At 40.0% G+C, this 22,849-nt stretch overlaps 1 protein-coding gene across 4 annotated transcripts in view; it reads right to left on the bottom strand.

Moving 5' to 3' along the window:
* The window catches only part of otud7b (OTU deubiquitinase 7B), a 34,435-nt gene that overhangs the window by 6,264 nt on the left and 5,322 nt on the right, over window positions 1-22,849 (bottom strand). Inside the window, exons 2-11 of one of the 4 annotated variants that reach the window (XM_051406225.1) lie at window positions 7,823-8,072; window positions 7,100-7,267; window positions 6,534-6,764; window positions 5,941-6,042; window positions 5,332-5,459; window positions 3,610-3,716; window positions 3,062-3,189; window positions 2,316-2,465; window positions 1,448-1,565; window positions 230-308 (exon numbers count right to left, since the gene is read on the bottom strand). In XM_051406225.1, coding sequence (XP_051262185.1) covers window positions 230-308; window positions 1,448-1,565; window positions 2,316-2,465; window positions 3,062-3,189; window positions 3,610-3,716; window positions 5,332-5,459; window positions 5,941-6,042; window positions 6,534-6,764; window positions 7,100-7,267; window positions 7,823-7,907 — 1,296 coding nt within the window. In that variant the 5' untranslated portion in view covers window positions 7,908-8,072. The remainder of the gene's footprint in view (window positions 1-229; window positions 309-1,447; window positions 1,566-2,315; window positions 2,466-3,061; window positions 3,190-3,609; window positions 3,717-5,331; window positions 5,460-5,940; window positions 6,043-6,533; window positions 6,765-7,099; window positions 7,268-7,822; window positions 8,073-22,849) is intronic. The other 3 variants (XM_051406226.1, XM_051406227.1, XM_051406229.1) reach the window with 3 other exon arrangements.

Below are 22,849 nucleotides of genomic sequence, written 5' to 3'. Positions count from 1 at the left end.
TGACTGAGTCTTTGGATTCCTCAAGTGGCCTGAACGGTTAGTTGAAAAATAATTAGTTTTTATCACTCATTTATCATGCCTGTCATTACAAAAGCAGTTTGGGCAGAACCAGGATGTCCAATAAAACCTATGATGAATCCTGTTGTCTGAGTGGGCTTTTTAAACCTCCCTGCTGTAAAAAGGAGCAAGAGACATGACTCAGGATGGATGTGTGGACTTTCATCTTTACCTCACAGGGCAGGGGCAGCCAGGCGACCGTCATGTAGCTGTGTAACATCTGGAGCTTGGCCTCCAAAGAGAGAGCCACACTGGGAGGAGGAGGGAGAGAAAGGAACAAGTCAAAGCTCAGTGAGAGGACATCTACACTCTCTGCCAGAGCTCCAGTGTTATACTTAAGGACATTTTGTTATGGTGGTTGATGATGTTATTTTATGGGAAAATGTAATAATGTTTTTGCTGTTAGACAGTATTGGACAACAGTCATGAGCTGTATTCTACACCATGATACCAGAGATAAATGTGCATGCATATACAACAAATGATTCTGTTATAAATAAACTAAGCTGTTCCCTGGGATAATGGTCAAGGACGCTAACTTGACATACAATAAATTGGCTCTGAATGGTACAGCGAATAGCAAATGCACTAAAACATCCTGCTGCTGCGCATTCTTATTCTGCTCTAGCCTTACAACCATTTCCAAACAATAGTAATCGGCATCAATAATAATAATAATGTGCAATATTTACTGTGCAATCCATTGCCCATGTGCAACTGCTGCTGCTACTATTTTGTGTTATCTGTTGTTGTGGATTCTTACTGTTTTTTTCTCTTGTACATAGTGTTTTTATTGTTTCCCTACTCTTACTGTTTATTTATACTGTTTTTTCTCTCTATCCACTTTGCTGTTGTTACATTGGAATTTCCCCATTGTGGGACAAATAAAGGAATATCTATCTATCTATCTATCTATCTATCTATCTATCTATCTATCTATCTATCTATCTATCTATCTATCTATCTATCTATCTATCTATTACCAGCCACTCGTGTAATATCATGTCTGTCCACCATTTCATCTGAATAAGACATCCAGTGTCATCAACTGACGTAAATAAGGTGGAAGGCTATTTTTACCGAGGTGCTATTTTGGCACTCCTTCCACTGGTCCATTTATAGAAGGTATTTAGAGTTAATCTTATTGTCAGTGGCACTGCCGCTAATCTGGAGTCAAGGGTCAATCCCTTCACACTGACACTCGGTCCTAAAGGGACAGGTGTCTATAAGGGTGTACACATGCAAAAGAGAACATGTGTCATTCTTGCTTTTATCTGTATCAGTTGCGACCCTTAAAAGCACTTCTGATAAATCAATTTGTAAAATGCACCTTATGAATACATTTGACCTGACAAACATATCTGGAGTTGTTTTTAGAAGGAGATCATACCTTGCCAGCATCACGTTGTCTGTGTCATCCTTGCCCCACTCCCAGTCTTTTCCAGGGTCCACAGCAAAGTGTAGAGGCAACATTTTGTGCTCCGAGTCAGTGAGAGGGATCACAACTGCTGGTAGAGATGGGGAAAAAAGTTCTTAGAAAAGAGATAAAATGTTTTAATCCAGCCCTCTGTAGACAAAAATACTTCTAAGTGCAATCAATTCTTTCACTTTCTATTTTAACATTTAGCCTGTTCGGTTAGACCAACATTGTTTTTGGCTGGTCCAATCTGATATTTTTAGACTGGTTAACAATGCAATGTCTGGACAATGTCTGTGATTTCAAAGATGCATTTATAATTTGTGCACAAACCTCAGTGTGAGCCTGAGTATTCCATGTTTCTCAAAATTCCACAAAACAGCATTTTGACCGACACGATAATAAGTATAATACAAAAAAGTAGCATTTTTCCAATCCAGTTCACTCTCACTCAATACAGATCTTGATGTCTACAAACTTTTTACTTTATAAGTCAAACATTTATCAAAATATTATTCAACTGTAACACTGAAAGGCAGTCACTTGCTTGCTCTACACTGAGCTACAGAGATCATTAGATATTCTCAAAAGCCCAATGGCCTTAGTCACCCTACTTAAATAAACCACTAAGGTCAATATTAAAAAAAGCAGAAGCAGCTTGGTGCTTCTGCTTGATGGGCTGATAGTCTTTGACAGGTCTGAGTGCTATGTATTGTCAGAAAACTGTTGTTCCAAACCTTGCACACATTAATATATCATCCTGATTGATGGCTTTAAAATGTCAACTGCTCACTGGGAGCCTAAAAGGATGATAATAAATATGAATGATGACGAGCATTACCTTGCTCTTTGGAGCTGTCCTTCTGCTCCATGGAGACCAGGGCAGAAAAGTGCGCCTGGTCGTATGCCAGGACCAGGGGCGAGCGATGGCACTTGGCAGCTGGCACTTCCAGTGGTAGGTAGATGCCTCCAAACGGGATGGGAGCAAAGGCTAGGGAAGAGTAACAAGGACATTAAACATCTGAAAAGCACAACCTCAGCACAGTTTGCAAGAACACTGGGAGGATTTGAGTCAGAAATAAAAAGGAGCTTTCACTGCTTTCAATAAATCAAACCAATATCTCACTTACTTCCAATTATGAGTGTTGCAATAATTCTATAATAAGACAGTTGTGACCTCTGATATCAGTAAACCAACACAACAGCTACAGTGCAACAGCTACAATTAACAAACTATTAAGGTTCCCTTACTAGAGTGTGTGTGTGCACATTTGTTTTATGCGACATAAATGGGTCACACAGTATTTGGCAGTAGTTCATTTGTTTGTTTTAACCTGATTGAGGTACCAGAAGGGTGGCGTTTGCTTCATTAGGACAACTCAGGCAAGCCATCAGTCACTGACAACTTAAAATGTTTTCTTTCAAATACTTCCTTCTGATTGTATACATTTTCTGCCAAGTGTAGCGAATAGTCTGTATATTCCAAACCTAATCTATCTGAGCTACAAAGACGATGAATTATATGAGGAAATTATGCAAAAATATTATGAAATACAGTACATGATGCATTAGCAATGGTATATTTACCCTCTCCTCCAGAGTCTCTCAGCATAGTGTCAGCCACGACAACTATGGGCCTTCTGAGGACGTGAGCCAAGACAAAGACGTGAAACTCCTCTAAACTCTCATAAACTGGTTCATCAGAGGACTCCGCCCTGTAGACCACAACATGGTTGGTTGCTTTACAGAAATACAATTGTTGCAAAACCAGAGATAAGCAAAGTTTCAAAAACTCTGTACATTTGTATGTGTCTTATCAATGGTATGCTGCAGACTTTTTAGTGGGCCACAAACACAAATTTCATATGAAGGTACGAGTATTTAAAGGAAAGCTACCTACATTTAAAAACATTTGGAACCACCTTGAAACTTCAAGATTTTGCATTATAGAGCTTTGTCAGTATATTTAACCCACTGAACTTGTGCTTGTTACAATAAATAGCAGATTGTCCGAAATGAGGGCCAGCCACTCAGTTCTGATTGTGAGCGCAGCTGTTTGTTCATGAATAAAAACATGAGTGTGACTAAGTGTGCGTTGGGTTAACAGTCCCTGCATTGTCCGAGCCAGACCATACCCGTTGGTGCCGTTGGTGCTGTAGTGTATTCTCGGCTCACTGGAGGCTAGCTTCAACAGTTCATTCCACTCTTTCTGCCACTCCTCCTCCGTGTACACCAGACCAGACTGAGGAGAAAGGAAGGACACACACACACACACACACACACACACACACGTTTGCCATTTAGAGAGGGAGTGTCAAATGTCACAAAAGCATGCACTGACGTTATGGCGTCTTACCACAAGGTTATATACTGACAATTGAGGAAAGAAATTTAGCTAGAGCCTTTACAAATCCCTTTGCCATTCACACAGGAGCAACAGAACCCTCATCAATATCATGTGTTTAATCTCCATATATGGACAGAAAGAAACTGCATATTAATGGGTTTTTTCCTCAGAATCAATGTCCCTATTCACCTACAGTACATTCAGACAAGAAAGCTTCCTAGTCCTCTACTGCTCGCCACTGTGCAGCTCCACTAGAGCAGTTTTGGTTTAAGTAATTTGCTTAAGGACACCTCTGTGGTAGCTGTTGAAGAATTGGTGAACATCAGGCAGCCATTCGTGTGGCATCTCCTCTGTGGAGGTCTGCATGCTGTCTGCAACCACTTTGGAAAACATACTTAGTGTACTGTTGTGCTTGCTTTCATGGGGAGAAAGGTCATTGTGTGTGTTCTGGCCTTTGTAGGATGTTGGAAGTAAACTGCAGTGCATTCACAACTCAAACAGTCTCTTTCTGGGGTATTGATAAAGAGTATCAATACTAGGCGGAGACACCTGCACTTATCTAATCTTAAAACAATTGTTTGTATTTGATACAGTAATCAGCATGTTATCAAGGCTGAAGAAAGACCGTTAAAGACAATCAAATAGCCAAAGAAAAATAGAAAAAAAGTGACAATGAACTAATGTTACCTTTCTGAAATGCGGATGACAAAAGGAATACAATCTTAACTCCTGTATGTGGAAGTGGTTTTGATATTTAAATCCTGCCAAACCTGCAGTGCAACAAGTTGTAGTGCCCACTCAGTGGCCACTTTAGGTACATCTGTGGGGCACCCTTGTAGCTCACCTGGTAGAGCATGCAGTGCACCGCAGTTGCCTGGGTTCAATTCCACCCCCTCTCTCCCCACTTTCCTGTCAATCTTCAGCTATCACTAGTCATCTTTAAAAAAGCTAAACCTGTAAAATCCAATGCAATCCAATACAACTGCCATAAAATAAAATGCCTAAAATGTTCAGTTTATATTATATAATATATACACAAACACAAAGGTGTTAATATAATATATAACATTTTCAATACTGCTAGAGAATTAATAAAAGCATAAAGTATCTGACCTCATAATACTAGTACACCAAATTACAAAGAATTTCTCAGCTATGATTATTTATTAGATGCATTTACTGAAAATCACTACAATTACAATTAATTCAAGTTTACAGCAACCCAATGTTGCCCTGCCTGTCTCTGGTTTTGTTTCCTGTTGCCACTGTGTTTTGAGCTGGAATTGCATGAAACACAGGAAATTAACAACAGTGAGCTGTGTACATTTGACATTTCAACTGTCTTATTTCTGACGTGCAGGCTGCAGGCTGGAGAGGATGCATATTATTTCTAGCAACATTCTCATCACAAGTTCACAAGCTCTCTCTATGCTTCAGAATACCACTTCCCTCATACAGTCATTACAGTTACAACGATGACCCAGAGAAATATGCACCCTCTATAACAGACCTCTTTGTTCTGCTGGGTCTGCTGCCACCTCCACCTGCGCTTCAGTGCTTCTCTCTCCAATCCATGATCCATCAGCGCATACAGAGACTTTCGTAGCATCAGGTCCCGGTCATGAAAACCCCACATACCTGCATTAGAAAATGTGTCAAAATCTTGTGTATAATTACACTTGAAAATGAAAATAATGAAAAGCATTTTAGGGGCTGTTTTGTATTTTATTTTTAGTGTTGACAAGTTTAAAAAAGGTATAAATTCTAAAGTAAATTAACTTCAAATCAATCATTGAAAAGCTATACTTGTAGCAATTTGTGCATTAAACCTATGAGTATCTTTTCAAAAGCACAGGTTAAGCACATAAATATTACTTCACACCTACTATCCAGGAGATGCACTACAAGGGCTTGAGTAATGCCTGCACATTAGTTGGGACATTATCAATTTTCTGGGCTAGGGCTCCTGAGTGGGCCACAAATGCTAAGTGAATGTGCACTGCAACGTTGTAAAATGCAATTAGTGCTTAAACTAACAATGAAGCTCTCTTAATGAAAGCTAATGGAGTGTGAACCTGCACGGTGTTGGGGTCTTGTTTGAAAGGTCTGTGATACTCACCAAGCGAGGCTGCATGTAACAGACAATTTCCATCTCCGCTTGTTGCCAGAGGCAGCAGACTCTGACAGTTTGAAACGACTTTTGTCCACCAGTTCAGTCGCCCTGCACGTGAATAGGAAAAACTTAGCTCACCTGTTTGCATTACAAATATGGCACAGAATTAATCCAAAACAATTGCTGTAGTAATTTCCATACGGAAAAAATGCAGAGGTTTGGAAAATAAACATATTGTGTCAAAACTAGATTTCCATGTTGGAAAATAGGATGTCACATGACTCTGTATTCAAGCATCCCAGTGACCCATGCCAGTGACAGCCATCATTCATTTTATTATTTATACAAGTGCTGCTGTCCTGCTGTGTCTTCCCTGAAAGAGAGCTATAGGAAATTAAGATTGTAATTTGTAAAAGTTATGTGCTAAGGTTGAAGCTTTCCAGTGATGCGATATCATATGTGACAAATTTGAATGTATGATGAGAAGCCTGTTAGTCTATTTTTTCTATTGTGGTGAGCTGATTGTTTGCTTTTGAGTGGTGATGTCCACTGTATGATGTGTGGTAAATTGGCATGGGTTGGTGTTCAGTTCTTCTCACCAGCATGCTCCAAGGCTACCATCATCGACTGCTCAATAAGGTCCCTTTCGATGAAGCCACGGAAGTCATCCCGGTATACGGTGAGGTCTGGTAGTTGGAAAGTGCACAAGGGCGTGTCCAGAAGTGGCTCACTACTGGTACCTCCAGTGCTTGAGACGTGAGAGCGGGCCAAGGACACAATGGTTGAACTGGCATGGGAAATTCCCCTCGACAGACGCTTTTCTGTTGCTGCTAAAGAAAGTGACAGACAATAGGTCATTTTCTTTTTAATCTTAAGTACATTTTAAAAGGTAATTCTTTTTAGCTATTGAACTTCAGAGTCAGATTCATGAGAAATTTTGCAAGGAAAAGAAAGATTGTCTTACAATGGTTAACAATCATTGTCTGCATGTGTCAAAACTACATTGGCTTACTTACTGATAATTGTCTGAGACTGCTTTCAGGTGCTTTGCGTTGGTGTGTGTCCTCATTTAAGATCCCTTACTGAGCCCAGCACTTTGAACTGGACTATCTACCAGTAAATTTAAACATTAAAACAAAAACATCTCACTTGCTGGTGGCCTCACCTTGCACCACCTCATCTTGGCGGTGGAGTATCGGCCGCGCTACCCTGGCCATTTCCTTTTCAGGGGGCAGATACATCCTATCCTCGAACGAATATGTCAGGTTCCCAGCATGCACCTGTCGTAGCTGCTCAAAGTCACTGAGGGCAGCAGTGATATCCCAGTTCTTGCCTACAGACAGAGAGAGGGACAGGAACATCTGTTTGAGCCACATAGTCCAGCATGACAACCTGAATCTTCTTTCAAATTGCACATCCCTAATGAGTTTAAATATTTACCGCAAGTCAATGCAACCATAGGCGGTCTTATCTTATGTAAAGGCCACTGGCACATTCCATCGCACGAGTAAATATCAGAATTTGGAGCACGTCTCGGCTCGCTGGCTTGCTGCTGTTCACTGCATTGCATTAAATTTTTAACCCATATTCTTATCTGCAACTTGTGTTGCTGCTAGGCAACAGGAGCCCTGTTGACTCCAGCTATACCTTCCTTCTGTTAGTGTATGATAGCCTAATTAACAGTAACAAGCCAGAAGCACTGGCTAGGACAGCGGACGAGTTGGCTGCTGCTCATAACATCACCAGCTGTCAACTTCACACAACCAACCCCCACACCCCCTTTTTTTTTAATTTGAATTTTATAAGCAACGGAAGCAAAAAAAGACTAAATCAAAGGATATGTGCAAATGTAACTGAAGACCACTGCTGTGAATACTCTGCAACTCACCCTCTAGCAGATCTCTGGCCAATCCTGGTTCAGCTCCAGTGGAACGGACAAAGTCGGACAGGACTGCGTCCATATCCACGGTCATGTGATCATGAATTCACAAGTTTGCGGGTTGTGTCCGGACAGAAAAAAAACAAAAAAACAATAAACAAAAAACAAACACGGACTCTGCTCTCCCTGACAGGACAGCAAGGGACGGGGTGAGGGGGTCCAGTCCTCTACCTTGTCCTACTCCCTATACCAGCCACACCTGAAAAGAGAACACAGATAAAATGAGATTAAACCAGCAGGAATAAACTCACCAGGGGCAAAAACATTTTCAGGAAAGATTTAAAACAGCTTAAAAGAGATAAAAGGAGAGTTAAAGCTTGAATGTTTACAACAGTGAATGAGAGACACACTGATATAATGACCCTGCTCAACCTCTTTTCAAATGTAAGCCTGTTGTGACCTGGTTGCTTTTGAACTTGACACCTTTGCAGTCACTTCCCACCCAAGATAACAGCTGTGGCACACAAAGTGAACCGGTTTGACAAACTGTTTCCTCAGATTTGCCTCAAAACCTAATAAAAGTCAAATGACAACACACGGGCAGGGTAGCTCCTAGTAGGCGAGATGTTCATCATGTGGGGAACTTTACAGTGTGGTTTCAGTCTACATCCTGTTTTTGCTAACACTTTTTAAAAAGCTGTTATGAATTCAGAAACGCTGTCAGGACCCATCACTTAAGTCATGACTATTTTAAAATCTTGACTTAAGACCAATGTGCTTCTATACCGCCTTCAGATATGACCTGTTGAATATGTAAACAGACAAGATTTTCTGCCAGAGAAACAGATCGTGAAGGGTCTGAACAGAAATCACATATTAAAATCCCAATGTCTGCCTGCTTTTGTTCAGTAAAAATCTGGATTTCTGTTTGTATCATTGTATTTAACAATGCTTTTAGATTCAGAGAATAGTATAAAACCTATATATTTCAAGGATAGGAAAGTAAATGGAGCTCAATGTCATATTAGTTTTCAAATGTATTTGATCAGTATGGTATGAGGACATCGTATTCCTTCAAAGATGCCCCTTTGAAATCAATTAAGACAATTTTACTCTTCAAATTTCAATGGCAGATCCAATAGACCGGCATCAGTTGGGCACTGAAATCGATACAGAAACATTATCAAGACTGAGAGGAAAAAAAGAGTCTGCATCGATGGGCCGTTGACACAAAGGATGTAGAGGGCAATCAATGTAGAGCCAGACAAAAGGGATGAATCAAAGTAGCTCTGGCTAAAAAAGATGTACTTTAGGGGCCAAGCTAAAGCTAATAGCCTTTATTTTACCAGGAAAGCTATTCAGAGAGTTCTTTTCCAGCAGTGCTTTGACCCACAGCCAGTCTTGTTCTGTAACATTTGTCCCTCCAAAGCACTTTGCTGGGTTAGTATAATGTGTAAATAAGTGTTTCAAACATCCGGTAAATCATAAACCTTGCCAATCAATGCAGTTCAAAAAGCAAATTAAATCTTTCACCTTAGGGCTGCAATACAGTACACTACTTTTATTTCACACTGTGAGCATGATTAATCACTTAATCAAACTCAAAAGTAGTAGTTTTGTAGATCTGAAGATTATTTGTGCTGCCTTTTTACCAATATAGTGACAGCATCAAACATGTAACCAGCACATGAATAATGACAATGTTCTATGTCTATCTTAATTACAAAATTGCTGTGCCCAGTAGTAAAACTATCCAGTCAATATGCTGCCGTGAAGATCAGAAACTTTTTTTCTTTATCTACCTACAGTCATCTATTCCCATCCGTCCCATGGCTCATCCACCACCCAATGTTCCTGCCTCATCTCTGACTCAGTGAACCCTTTTCCACTGCGCCTGATGAGTCACGAGTGTACTCTTCTTACACCTCTCCATCGTTCTCTCCCTACCTCCCTCAGTTTCTCCATCGTTATTACAGTAAAAGCCACAGAGGCACGCAGGGGAGGAACAGACTTCAGTACAAAAGGCCTTTTCTCAGCCAGCAGAGTATTTCTAGAGCCTTCTCTGCAAACTCAGGCATTCAGCAGCCTCCTCTGCAGGGTCTCCTAACATTCTTGCAGTTTGTCAATTCTGTGATATTCAGGTATGCTTATCACATATATAACAACTTAAAAGATGTGAGAGTAAAGCAGGTATCAAAACAGACTCAGACCCCATTCAGGCTAACACAGAGGATTGGGTTAAACCGTGTTCTGACCGATAATAGCACTGCATCAAAAAAACACCAGGGGCTGTGCTGAGGAGAGCGTGTTGCTATAGGTACCAGTAAGAAGATGGAGCTAATACGAACCAGTCCAGGAAGTCCAGTTTGTTATCAGACTCAAACACATGTTTCTACTCCTCTAAGGCAAAATGTTACAATTTAAAGTCGAAAGTTATCAAGGCAGCAATTGGCATGACGCTATAAGGGATATCTCTGCTCTAAGTTGGGAACTTTCTCATGTCTGCTCAGACACGCACTACCTTTGTCTGTGGTGCACTGCAGTAAAAGCTGAGCCAAGATCAACTTTGTATGGGACTGACCTGCATTTTTCCGCCAGAGCCTACCAGTGCGGTAGTCTTATTTCAATGAATGAAAAGAATTAGGTTTTCTTTTTTTTTTTTTACACAAAGCTACCGTTGCATTGGAGAGTGATCTAATAGGGTCAACGTGAGTCATTTGACCTGCGTGACCCTCATCCTGACTTCGAATGCAGTTTGAAAGGGATTATTAATATAAAAAGGGATGAGAGTTCAAGGTTACTTAAATTTCAACATTTAACTCTCCCAGTCAACAAAAAAACTGAAAAAGAGATACAGAAAGTAAGACCGAGCATGGCTAAAACTGTAACGACGAGGCCTTGGCTTGTGACACCAGTCTCATAGAAATTAATTCAATGCAAGGGTTTGTGTGACGCAGTGTATCACACAAACCTCTCCTATAAAAAGAGGTATTACAAGACTAAAGCTTGGTTGACTTAGTGCTGTTTCCTTCCTCATTGTGTTTTAATTACCTTAGAAAAATGTATTTTTATCTACAGAGGGAGAGGGTACTCTTCCACAAAGGCTTCCATGTTGAACCGTCATGTTTCTACAGTAGCCCAGAGCAGACAAACCAAACACTGACTTAGAGAGGGTTTTTTTTTTTTGCAAAGGTTTGCGGTCATTCGTTTCTCCTACGTGCTTGGAAAGGGGAGGGGGAGGCGAGGACATTGCATTCAGCAACTATACTGCTAGATGCCACTAAATCCTACCCACTGGTCCTTTAATAGCATCCCATAAAGGGAATTTATTGGTTTGATTATTCTTAGAAACAGTGTTGGCCTATTGACTGCAACTTTTGGCACATCAACTGAAAACACCAGGCACTGACAGCCAGAAAAAACAGTGAAAGGGGACGATAAAAGTGAAGGGCTGTGGACAGAAAGTACCAACACAGACTAACAAAAGGATGGCTGTTGTCACTCTGGGCCTGTAATGTCAGTCATTCCTGTGAACCCACGTTCATGCATTTGATGTAATGTCACAAGGCTCTCCTTCAAAACACTTGTTTCTGAGGAAAAGCCAGTGCCCTCACAGACTGTGTCCTAAAAGGCCTCCGGTGTTACAGCATAATATGATAAAAATCACTTAAAATTGCTTTAATCAATCTGTATGCAGAGTGTAATTACTATTGTTTATTTATTAGATCAGATTTGAGAGCATATTAGCAAGTCAGATTAGCCTACATGAGTCAAGCATTACGAAGAAAGGTTGTTGCTATGCATCTCTGTCAGGGATGGAAAGATTACCAGAATATTTTATTCAAGTAAAAGTGAAGGGAAAAGGGGAGTGGAGGAAGGGTGAGGGAAAAAAATTGTATATAATGATTATGTTATATGCCTATCAAATTAAAGAACACATTTGCCCCTATGTCCAGAGAGCACTTTGCAGCCTGTGCTGGTGATTAAGTACACAACTGTTCAGTTTAGCCTCCTTATAATTAACCAGGAAAGAGGACAAGACTCAGAAAATTCTACAAAAAGGACAATAAACAGAAATATCTATGGAATATGCAACTGGTGCTACACACATTATTAATCTATAGAAATTAAATAACCTGCCACTTCTTACAGAATTAACAGCAGAATAAAACATCACCAAGGCAGACAACACAGATGTGTATAAAACAATATAATAATCCACAGTGACTCCACTACATATTCAAACAAACAAAATAGCAGTCCAACAGTTTTACAGTTTTTTAACTTATACACAACCCTACTTTGCCTAGCAATAGTGCCATTGTCCTCCTGAGAGAGATTTAAATCCATCACAGTGAGTTTTTATTGTTATACTAACCTGTCTGAATGACTGTCTATGAGCCTCGAGCAGTGTGAAATCATCCACAATCTACTCTAAATTCAACTTCTTTGCTCGATCGTTCTCAAAGCGTAATATAACCAGTACACTCAGCCCCTCTTGTCGAGCTGCGCTCCACAACATTTTGGAATATTTTGAGCTCAGTGAGTTGCAGTCACAACGGGGATTATTGTCAAAAGCGGCCTCACACACTTCTATGAAGGAAAAGTCAGTACTGAGGATCCACCATGAGCATTTTAGCATTTAGCATGTTAGCCAGACCCAACATGCACTTGCTGGTCACAACAACATTGGTGTGTTGGGTCACTGAGCACACTTAGTGCATTAAACCAGTGATTAATTAAGGATGATGCAACCTATTCCCACATACAATAATGATGACCTTAAAAGGGAGAAAAGGATATGAGCCCATACAGAGCCTATATGAGCACACAGACATGAAACAAGTGGAAGAAATCATTGTGGACCCTCAACATCCCGTCTTCTCTGAATACGAACCTCCGCCATCAGGAAGAAGACTCCGTGTGCCAAAGTGCAAATCAAACAGACTTAAGTCATCGTTCGTCCCGACTTCTATCAAGCTGTTGAACAACAAAATAAATCAAAATGCAATAAACAAACCAGCACCGTAGCACTTTAATTCTTAAAGTCTCTGACAGTCTCTATTTAAGCTGCCACGTTGTCAGTGTTAAAATGTATCGTGTCTTCCATGTTTTGAGATGTTTTTATGTTGATGGTTTTGATTTTGTAATTGTTTTTTGATGTGTGCCTGTTGTTGAGGTATGCTTGTTTCTGGTAAGCAACAAACTGTAGCACTGTGCCCAAGACAAATTTCCCCTCAGGGACAATAAAGTTAATTCTATTCTAATTACTTATTGTTGTACTGGTCACAAACTGATAGCCCCAGTCTTCTTGCAACTGCATCTATCACAGCCCAAACACTTGGCCACTGAACGTTTACATTTAGAACATGAATGTCTGCAGAGCATCACCTCTCTGGACATGGAGCTCTCCGGAGCTCTGCTGTCCTGCAGCTGCAGCTCCTGATTTGGCTCCTTTTTTTCTGCTCCATTCTCACATGGTTTATCATGACTTTTTTATGTGACTTTTTTTTTCTTTTTTTACTCTAAAACAGACATGACTTGAAATGTAGCAATATACAATACTTGGAATATAACAACTTTGTGACAGTAACAAGTGTAAATTACTTTGACCTTTGGTCTTGGTTGATGGTTACTACGTACATTGTGAGAATTTTTAATTGTTGCAACATAACAAAAACAAAAAGACAAGAGAGAGACTTAAACAATGGTGGACATGTCAGAACGTAGACTGATTAAGACAGAGCAGTAATACTGTTTATGACATTAAACCACAGTGATGTGGGAGGCTACGAGTTAATCAAGTTTATCAATGCAAGCTAAATTGTGGGGTGTTGTCCATGTATTGTGACATTTTGCAAAAAGTCTGATTATTCATTAACTGCTTTGCAGAACAGCAAAATTGTGGAAATTACACTAAAGCCGATGTTCATGTCTTTTGTCAAGGCGGTCTAGTGGCAATCACACTTGGAGATAAAAAAAAAAACATTATAAATTATATTTCATGTCTTATAGGTGGCCAAAACTTTCAATTTGGCAGCCAGCTAAAAAAAAATTCTATTCAAGAAAGACCCTTGTGTGGATTACTGGCTAACATTAACATCGCTGCTGCCAACATGGGGCAGTCAGTGATTTGTGTCTGGGATGGCTGAGCTTTTGTCTGGCAGGAGGGCTTACGTAACAGGAGCTGCTGACAACACGTGGGTGCTGAGCTGAGGGCTGGGAGAATGGCCTGGATCACTGAGAGAGACAGAGAGGTCACTAAAGCCCACTGCGTCAGCCCTCGGTGGGCTGGGAGGGTCAATTCACTGCAGGGACTGGGGATATAAATTCGTTTTATTTAGCCTTTAGATCATTTATGAAGGAAAGATTTTTATATTCCTATTATGGAATGCATGCTTTCACATTTGAGACGCTACCTACATTCACAGCAGGAGAAACAGCCACTGTCTTCTACTGTTGACCAGAGAGCAGCTGAACTGGTGGAGCTTAAAAGGAAACGTTCCCTTTCCGGAGGGTTCAACAAACTCAATTCTCTAGCCTGATGGAAAAAGACAAGTGCAAACTGCAGTATATGACTTAGCCAAAAATGGCAGATGTAGGAAAGATGATGAAGGCACTGATTGGTGAGAAAAAGGGATGTGTAAAAAGCTACTGGCCAAATGGCGAAACAGCTATGTAACCAAGCAGTAACACACCAACAAGACATTTTTAGATAAAATCTGCAAAAAAAAAAAGCTATCCTGGTTCCAGACATCTGAATCACTGTCCACATGTCTAATTTTTCCTTTTACAAAAGTGAATGTCACTTCAGCCTGATTACCAGGCTACATAAAAGCAGCAAGAAATAAGCAACTTACAACTCTAACACTATTTTTCTATTCATTCTTCCTAATTAATCCTTAAACTGCATTGCTTGAATCAAAGATGCTAAATGAAAACATCTTGTTGTCTTTGTTGTTGTAAAGTCCAGACAGGATTTAGCAGTGTTGGTACAATATGTTGTTATCAGCCTGGGGTGAAGCCATTACCCACTGTTGACAGCAAACCAAGATAAGGAACATAAGGAGAGAAACAGACAACAAAATGTATGACACACAAAAGGGCATGACAGAAAGAGAAGGCCTTTAGCCTACTGCGAGCAAAAGATGCTCGTGCTCTAAATGCTTTGTCATGCTTCACTGTGAAGGTCATTCATGCAAGGTCACTCAATATGGCATGACCTAAATTATGGGAGCAGCAGGAACTATATCTTTTAATGTGATCTGAGTGTGAAGAGGAGCTGTGGTAACCTAGCATTTATTAACATGAACCAATACTTTGTTTCCTTATCTAAACATTTTTTAATTTAAAGATCAGTTGAAAGTGAAAATCTCTTGCATTATTAAACGGTCCTGTTTTGGACAGCCAAAACAAGTTGTGAACACAGCACTATCATTTTTTAAGTTAATGTGGAGATATCCTGCAGTTACGGAAAACATTATCATTCATTATGAGTCATGTCTACATGATCTATGTAAGTAAAATATACTCTATTTTGCTCTGTTTTGATCTGGTTGTTTAGTTACTGAATGATCCACCATTTTCACCGGCTAATTTGTCCGTGTTTGGTGTTGAGCAGGTCATTTACGGTGGGTCTTTAGAGCTTTTTCACTGGAAACAGCTGCGTGCTGCAGCCGAAAACAGTGTGAAAGCAGTGACAGTGAACCAAAATAGTAAAGTTCCAGCTGACAGCTAAACAATGAGCTGAAACTCCCCATAAAGCTTTGAAAAGAAGGGAGCTGCAGATTCTGACAATTTTCTGTAGGTTCATTATTTTGAGCGATCCCTTTCACATTGTCACATTGTCGTCACAAAAATATTGATTATAGCCGCTTTAAAGACACAGTGACATTAAAAGTAATGTTCCCTGGGTTGGGTTAATTTATTTCATTGCATGCTAAATATGTCTTGTTGTCCTTTTTTTCGATTCCTGTAAAACATAAAAATATTTTGTATGACTTATCTTGAACTCATGGGTACATCACTGTATCCAATCAAATGTGATTTGGGCTGCTAGCTAACCCCACCCAACATATAAAACCCCAATTGTCTGGTAGCTAAAATTGGTAGCTAGCAAAGCATTATCTTAGAAGGAGGGGTGTGTGTTTGGATTTCAGCTGGCAATGCTTTGTTTAAATTTCCAAAAGAATGCGGTTGAGGTCTAATTTATTAATTTTCTGCAGCTCCCAAGTTTCATCACCTCTACCACTTCATATCGCGCCATATTCGCTAAGCAACGCCCACTTTTGATTTGATTTAAACCCCCCCGTAACATACCCTGCTGGCATATTCCTTGTCACTCGGAAATATGTCACATTACAAACCTTAAAGATGCTCTAACTAAGAGTCTGAGATATAGAAAGGATCTGACCATTTTGTGTTTGTCAGTAACTGAGAATACTGCTCTTGTATTTACAGATAATGTAGATTTACTTTAATGCAGTAACAGACAATTATTGTCCGTAAAATACCTGTCAAGTGACTTGGGAGTAAGAGAAAGTTTGAATTGTGTCTTTTCACTTTCGGTTATGGCATTACAGTTTTATTTACATGTGCATCACAGGTTGTGTCAGCACAGAACCTGCTTCTCCACATGCCTATTATACTAAACTAGCAAGGTATACAGACAGTATGTCTCCAGTAAAGAGGGGAACAGGGTCATGGACTGTAACATGTCTGCAATGGAAGATTCACCACTTCATGTTTGGCTCACTAAGGTTACATTTGTTGTGTAAAACACTAGCTTTGCTTCACAATTAAGAGGGAAAGGAGCTGAGGACAAACAACAACAGTAGTAAACTACACCTGAACAGACACTTAACAATGACCTGAGCCTGAGAAGATTATTTCATTACCAGCACCGGTTTGTGGTGTGACTTTACCAAATGAGGATGACAGAGATTCTGTTTCCCTTTAATGGTCAAGACATGATGAATAAATATGTCTAGACAAAGATGATGATGATGTGAAAGTTCTATTTTAGTTCAATCACAAAACCTTTCCTGTGATCTCAGCGAATATAACACACCCTCTCAGCTTTGTAAAACAATATGAGTAATGAGATAAAGGGCATAAAGTAAGCAAACAGGGGCGGGGCAATGTGGCTGGTGGGAGCAGGAGTGATAAGTGTGGTCCGAGTGCTCCATCTGTGGTCTAGTGATGGTGGGATAGAAAGCAAAACCTTTCCAACCTTTGGACAGAGCGATAATGTACTGCCAGCTAAAGCTAGACCTATATACTGACCGATATTAACTTATTTCATATTGTATCTCGGTATGTGTCGACTAGTAAGTAACTAGAAATTATTCCAAACTGGGTTAATTTAAAAAGTTGTGTCTCCAGCACATAGATTATTAATCAGAGAGCGCCAACAAGTATTTTTCAATAATGTTCCACTTCATTTGTAACTTGGTCACAATTCTTTAAAAATGAATCTAAGAGATCCCTATCAAAATTGTTTATGTTATGTGCTTTCGCTGAAAAAGTACCATCTGCTGATATGATGTTATCAGGTTTTTTTTAAACACCAGTATAGTCGACATCAGCCTCAAAAATTCCAGTACCAACTGGGCAACACTGACAGCAAATAAGGGGAATTTGGAGAGCTTTAAATCTTCACGATTGATGCACTTAAGCCAGTCTTATGTTGTCATTCTAAGTAAGTGCTCTGAATGTCTGCGATAGGCGTAGCTTATTGTGCCTAAAACTACAGACACATGCATTAAAACATGTAGGAGTGAATACTTCCTTCCTTGTTAATGTGCTTTCTCAGTGAGTCAAAGTTTGTTTTTTTTTATTCTCCAGAAATAGGGCTGGGTGTGCTGAGAACAATCAATCACAGTAAACACCTTACGACTGAAGAAAACCATAAGAGGAAGAAAAACAAAGGTGTGGTGGGATGGCTGTCCTTCAGCTGTCTTTATCAGTGGAGTGCTGTAATCTGGTTACTGACTGAGCCCAGCCAGCCTACACTGACTCATTATATAACATGGGAGCTACAGCTGGGAAGGAGGCTGATCGTTGCCTGGCTAAGGAATGGAGGAAAACCAAACCCTGTTTTTCCAAAGTTTTCTCCGCTGAACTGAGCAGTACAATGGCACTGCTGCAATAAATCGCTGTTATAGGATGCATAAAGAGCAAATGGGTTTTAAAAAAAAAGAAAGGGGGTGCATATCAGTGGACCCTACAGCCTTGGACAAAAAAATGCATAACAGCGCATTGCAAAGCAAAATCTTTCCTTGGTATAGCATAATACTGTTCTACAGGACTAGGCAATGCTTGTAGTTGTGTTGACAAAACAACACAGATAAATATAGCCATTATGGCATAGAAGAATTGCTCCGCATTTGAAGAAACAGCAGAAAATATCTCAGCCAATTTTGTCATTTTCTGCAGTATCAGTTGTCTTCAAGGGCAACTGGGTGCATCATATGAACAGTGTAACGTAGGCACATTCATTTCCAATGACTTGCATAACGCTGAAGCATATGATAAGCATTGCATTGTAAATACCCCCTCAGGCTTATACAAGGCCGGTGCAGAGATCCTGAGATCAATTCTCTTCCTCCTTTCTCAAAGTCAAAATTAATTCATTCATAAAGCGCTTTTAACTAACATGTTCTTCATAGGAGGAGAAAGACCAAAAGGTGCACCTTTAAGTAATAAAAAGAAAAAGCAAACAACACACAATTTAGGATTCTGTTAGCTTGGCACTGCGAGCCATTACTCCCTGTTCTGCTTGTAAACTGCTGCCTCACCAATTCCCCCACTCAGCTGAACAGATGTGCTTGACCAGTACTGTGGGAGGAGACTGATGTTGTCAGTTCCAATTGGTTTACATCTTAGAAATCAATACAGTAAATTGGAGTGTGACCATTTCCCTGGACAAAAGGAAATATACCAGTAAGCTGGTCATTGGAGAAAAATCAATACAACCTGCTAAACTGCAGCAAAACAGAACATCCACAGAGCTATTGTTGACATGTGAATTATAGGAACTAGTGGACCGCTTCAAGTCCATTAGCTGAAAAAAATGCTTCTTCATGTGAATCCAAGAAAGCTTTTGCCTTCAGAGGAGCAAAGAACCGTGATGTGGCTGCAGCAAAGACTGGTTATCTTCTTCCCAAATAAGGACATTAATTATCTTTCACCACTTGCCTCGGCCTACGCTGTAAGAAATGTCAAGATTATCAAGTACAACACTTACAAATAAAATAGGAATTAAAATTCAGAAAAGCCTCCCTACAAATAAACCAAAACATCCCTTCCTTAAGTATATTATTATTACTCTAATGAATAACATTTTTGCAGTGTGAAACACGTAGCAGGCACATTCCGACCCTGATGAAGGTTTGACCACCAGCTGTGGGCGTCTGTGTGTGTAATGCGTAAGACAACACCAGTCTGAATGCACACACAGCTGATGTCAGAGATTCCACACCAAGCCTGCCCTCTCGGAGGCCATGCCACTGGAGCTGGTCTAGTCCAAAAGCTGTCCAGTCATCACACAAAAATTTGCCAAGTCTAACTTCCCTCTCACGGCCTCCCTATCATGCTTGCTGGCTCAGAAACATCCAAACCTGATCCATGTGAACTCAGCAACCAGCCTTTTTCTCCACGAGAGCTCAAGGCAAAATAAGGTGAGGAAAACCAGATCTACTTACAGATTGTGAATTTGAGCTCGATTTTATTGTGTATAGAGCCAAAAGATGTGTTAACCTCAGGTTGAGGTAGCTTTGAACTTTATCACTGTGCTACTGCAACTGAATAAAGTTCATCTGATCTAAAGATAGTCCACAGAATCCACGCAACATGAGGATTGAGAAAGAAAGACATTCACTGTGGTTTAGGTCTATTATTAGTTAGTTCATAAGGACATAGCCCTTTAACGTCCATTAGACACTGTACTGATTGCTCTGACTATCTATCCTCGCTTCTAAACCAGAATAATACCAACTGTGTAAGCACAACTACAGTACCAATGCATACAGAGAATCACCACCTAATCTCTGAGTTGCCAGAATTAGAGCAACCTCCTGTTTCAGATAGTCTAAAAATAATCTGCTCATAATCACAGTTTAAACATAGAAACTCTGCACTGTGCAGAGTTCAAAAACTGCCAAACACTAGCATTTAGACACCATCAGGAACAGAACGCTCTGGTGAATGCCTAATACCTTAATTTAAGACAATCATGTATTGGTGACGTCCTCTGCTCTCCTAAAGCTCGACATAAAGTACCCACCCAATTTAGGCCTAATTTCCACGAACAATGAGACAATGATATCCCTGAGGCCGCAGCTGTTCTGAACACAACAGAGCAAGGAGAGTTAGGGCAGGCAACCATTTACAGACAGCATAGGTTCAAGTGAGGTTCCAAATGACGCAAACTCCTCATCCAGTGCGCCCACTATTCAGGTGACAAGGTGTAAATTTGGCTCTGGAAATGGGACATGGCTTCAGACAAAAATGTCTCCTAGTCCGTGGAAGACATAGTGCTTCGTAGTGGTTCCCTTCAACCTAACGTGGACTCACTGAACTTGCTGATATTCACTGGAGCAAAGTAATAACAGCCATGTCCAGCCAACTGAATTGGGCAGTATGAGCTTCTGAACACGTGTTTATCAAAGTGTCTGAGAGCTGATGTCATGGTGTAGCAGTGCATGTAGCAGAGATACACTTAGCTCCCTTGAATACTGCACAGCATGCCAATGCCTGGAATGAGAAACTCACACTTTGGAGCAGAGAAAGCTTTTTCAGAATTGAATTGAAACACTTGGTCTACTTCTCCATATGGATACAGCAGGGGGAACAACTTTATGCAACAAGATGTGTGTAATTTGAGAGCTGTTGGTGATTTAAATATTATTAAAAACTTATTTGACTAGGCAATATTTCAATATTACTATCTTCTACGATTTTTCAAGCAGTTGTCCTGAATCATGTCCTGTTTGTTCCAAAAATATACCATTTAGGTTAATAGATATGAATGAGCTGAAATGAGAGCTGTCTGTATGCTGTGAGACGCGACTTAACTTGAGCAAAAATGTTGAGGAGACCTGTTTTGGTGACAAAGTAAAACTGAAAAATGCTGCACTGAACTATTGTGTATTTTGGAGAGCTGCCAAATTGTCATGAATAATTAAAAACATCTGGGTGAGATAAATGCAGCAAAATCCTGCTATTACTGTTACCAATTAGCATACAGGAACTATAGTTTTCTATTCTTTGAATCTGTGAAAATATTGTGAATAAATCACTTATGTAGGTTATAATTCCTGCTTTTAGTTATTTAAAAAAATGTCTTTGTTTTTGTAAAATATGTAGACTAGTATTCTTTATAGATGTGTTTTAACTTGTCTATTGTATTCATAAGCCAATTATAAATAACAGATTGTTGATGTCATTTGACCTGTTTTAAACCAGATAGCAGAGAGTGCAGCCAACACTGCGGAGGAATTTGTGATAAACAAAATGTGTAAGCCCCTACGGCTCAATGACAAGCTTAGCTGCTTGATAAAATGTTTAAAATGACCGTAACATGCCTGTCACCTGTGAGTAATGGTTCATCCATGCATCTCTCCATATGTGACAAAATCCTCACAAAGATGTTTTATTTCACAGGTTAAAATGACTAAATGATTGACAGTATTTAAAATTTTACCCATATCTGTCTTGTATTCAGTCTTTAACACAGTGAACTTATGTTTGAATCATGCATCCCTTGCTGTTAAGTCTTAGCTTTACTTTCTTCTTTTCTGTCTGTCTGTAGTGATGGTTTATTAAGCAGCCTATGAAAGCTGGCCTCGAAAGTTCCTATTCTGTGCCCGGGGCATGTCGCTGCAGTCAGGCCCAGTAATCACCAGTCAAGGAGTGCTAATTAACAGCCACATGAAGCAGGCTACTGTGGAGATGGCTATAGGGGACCATAAGTGGCATTCCCACATTCCACACGGAGACCACATTACATTGTGCACAGTGTCAATGCGGTGGATACCTGAAACAGCAGAAAATGTAATGAGGGTATTTGATCCTCAAAGTGAGTGAGGGAAGTGGAAGCTAATCTGCTATCAATGCATTACTGTTTGAGAGATGTGCACAAAAAGAAACCCAAAACAAGACATTGACTGCTGCAGAGCATCCAGTCCAAAGTGTTGTTCTGCCTCTAAAGGGACAGCAGCACAGAGGTAGATGGATACATTACTTCACTTGGCGAACATTATGTATTGGTCTCAGTATTCCAGAAAGCTGCCAACCTAAACTCCAGACTCTGTGGGTGAGAAGTCCTCACTCAGCCCTGGCGGCCTCTTTATCGATTTTAAGTCTTTGTGAAGAAATACAAGCCTCTGCATCCATCTGATCACTGCCCACCTATTTGTTAGCAAAGAATGGGGAAATTCAACCGTGATTTATAAAAAATGCAATATCACTCTACAGTAATAAAGTAGGATCATTCTAATAAATAGATAAACCATACTGGTAACTACAGGATTCCCACTAGGGCAATACATGTCAAAAAGTATAGCGTCACATTAAACCCGTCCACAAAGTGATTTGTGATGAAGAGCAATTAACTGCAAGTTCTAAAACCACAAGACTTCACTTTTGCTTTTTCATGCAGTCGTACCATGCAGAATATTGGTCCAAACCAACCACAAACATCCTCAGCATCTTATCTTTACCTTATAAAAAAGGATTACGTTTAGTAGTAGTTTATAACAGAAACCTAAGAAAAAAATAAATGAATTTGACCGAGCCAAACTGCCAGAAAAACCTCTCACATTGTTCTTTTACACTAGTAACTAAAGATGTCTCTCAGTTGGCAAAGATGCCATAATATCCTTTTTGCTTGGTGTACAAACAAAGTGCTTGTTATTACATAATTCACATTTAGAAGGCAAGCGAGATGATGAACCCTTGAGAAATGTGAGACATTTCCTAGACGCTAACTTGAACTTTACTGTGTGCTGTATTAGAATTAACTTAATTTGTTCC

This window comes from Dicentrarchus labrax, unplaced genomic scaffold (assembly GCF_905237075.1).
Source record: "Dicentrarchus labrax unplaced genomic scaffold, dlabrax2021, whole genome shotgun sequence".
In the NCBI taxonomy this organism is placed as follows: domain Eukaryota; kingdom Metazoa; phylum Chordata; class Actinopteri; family Moronidae; genus Dicentrarchus; species Dicentrarchus labrax.
Note: the sequence above shows the minus strand (reverse complement) of the source record. Positions and strands in the feature narration are given on the sequence as shown.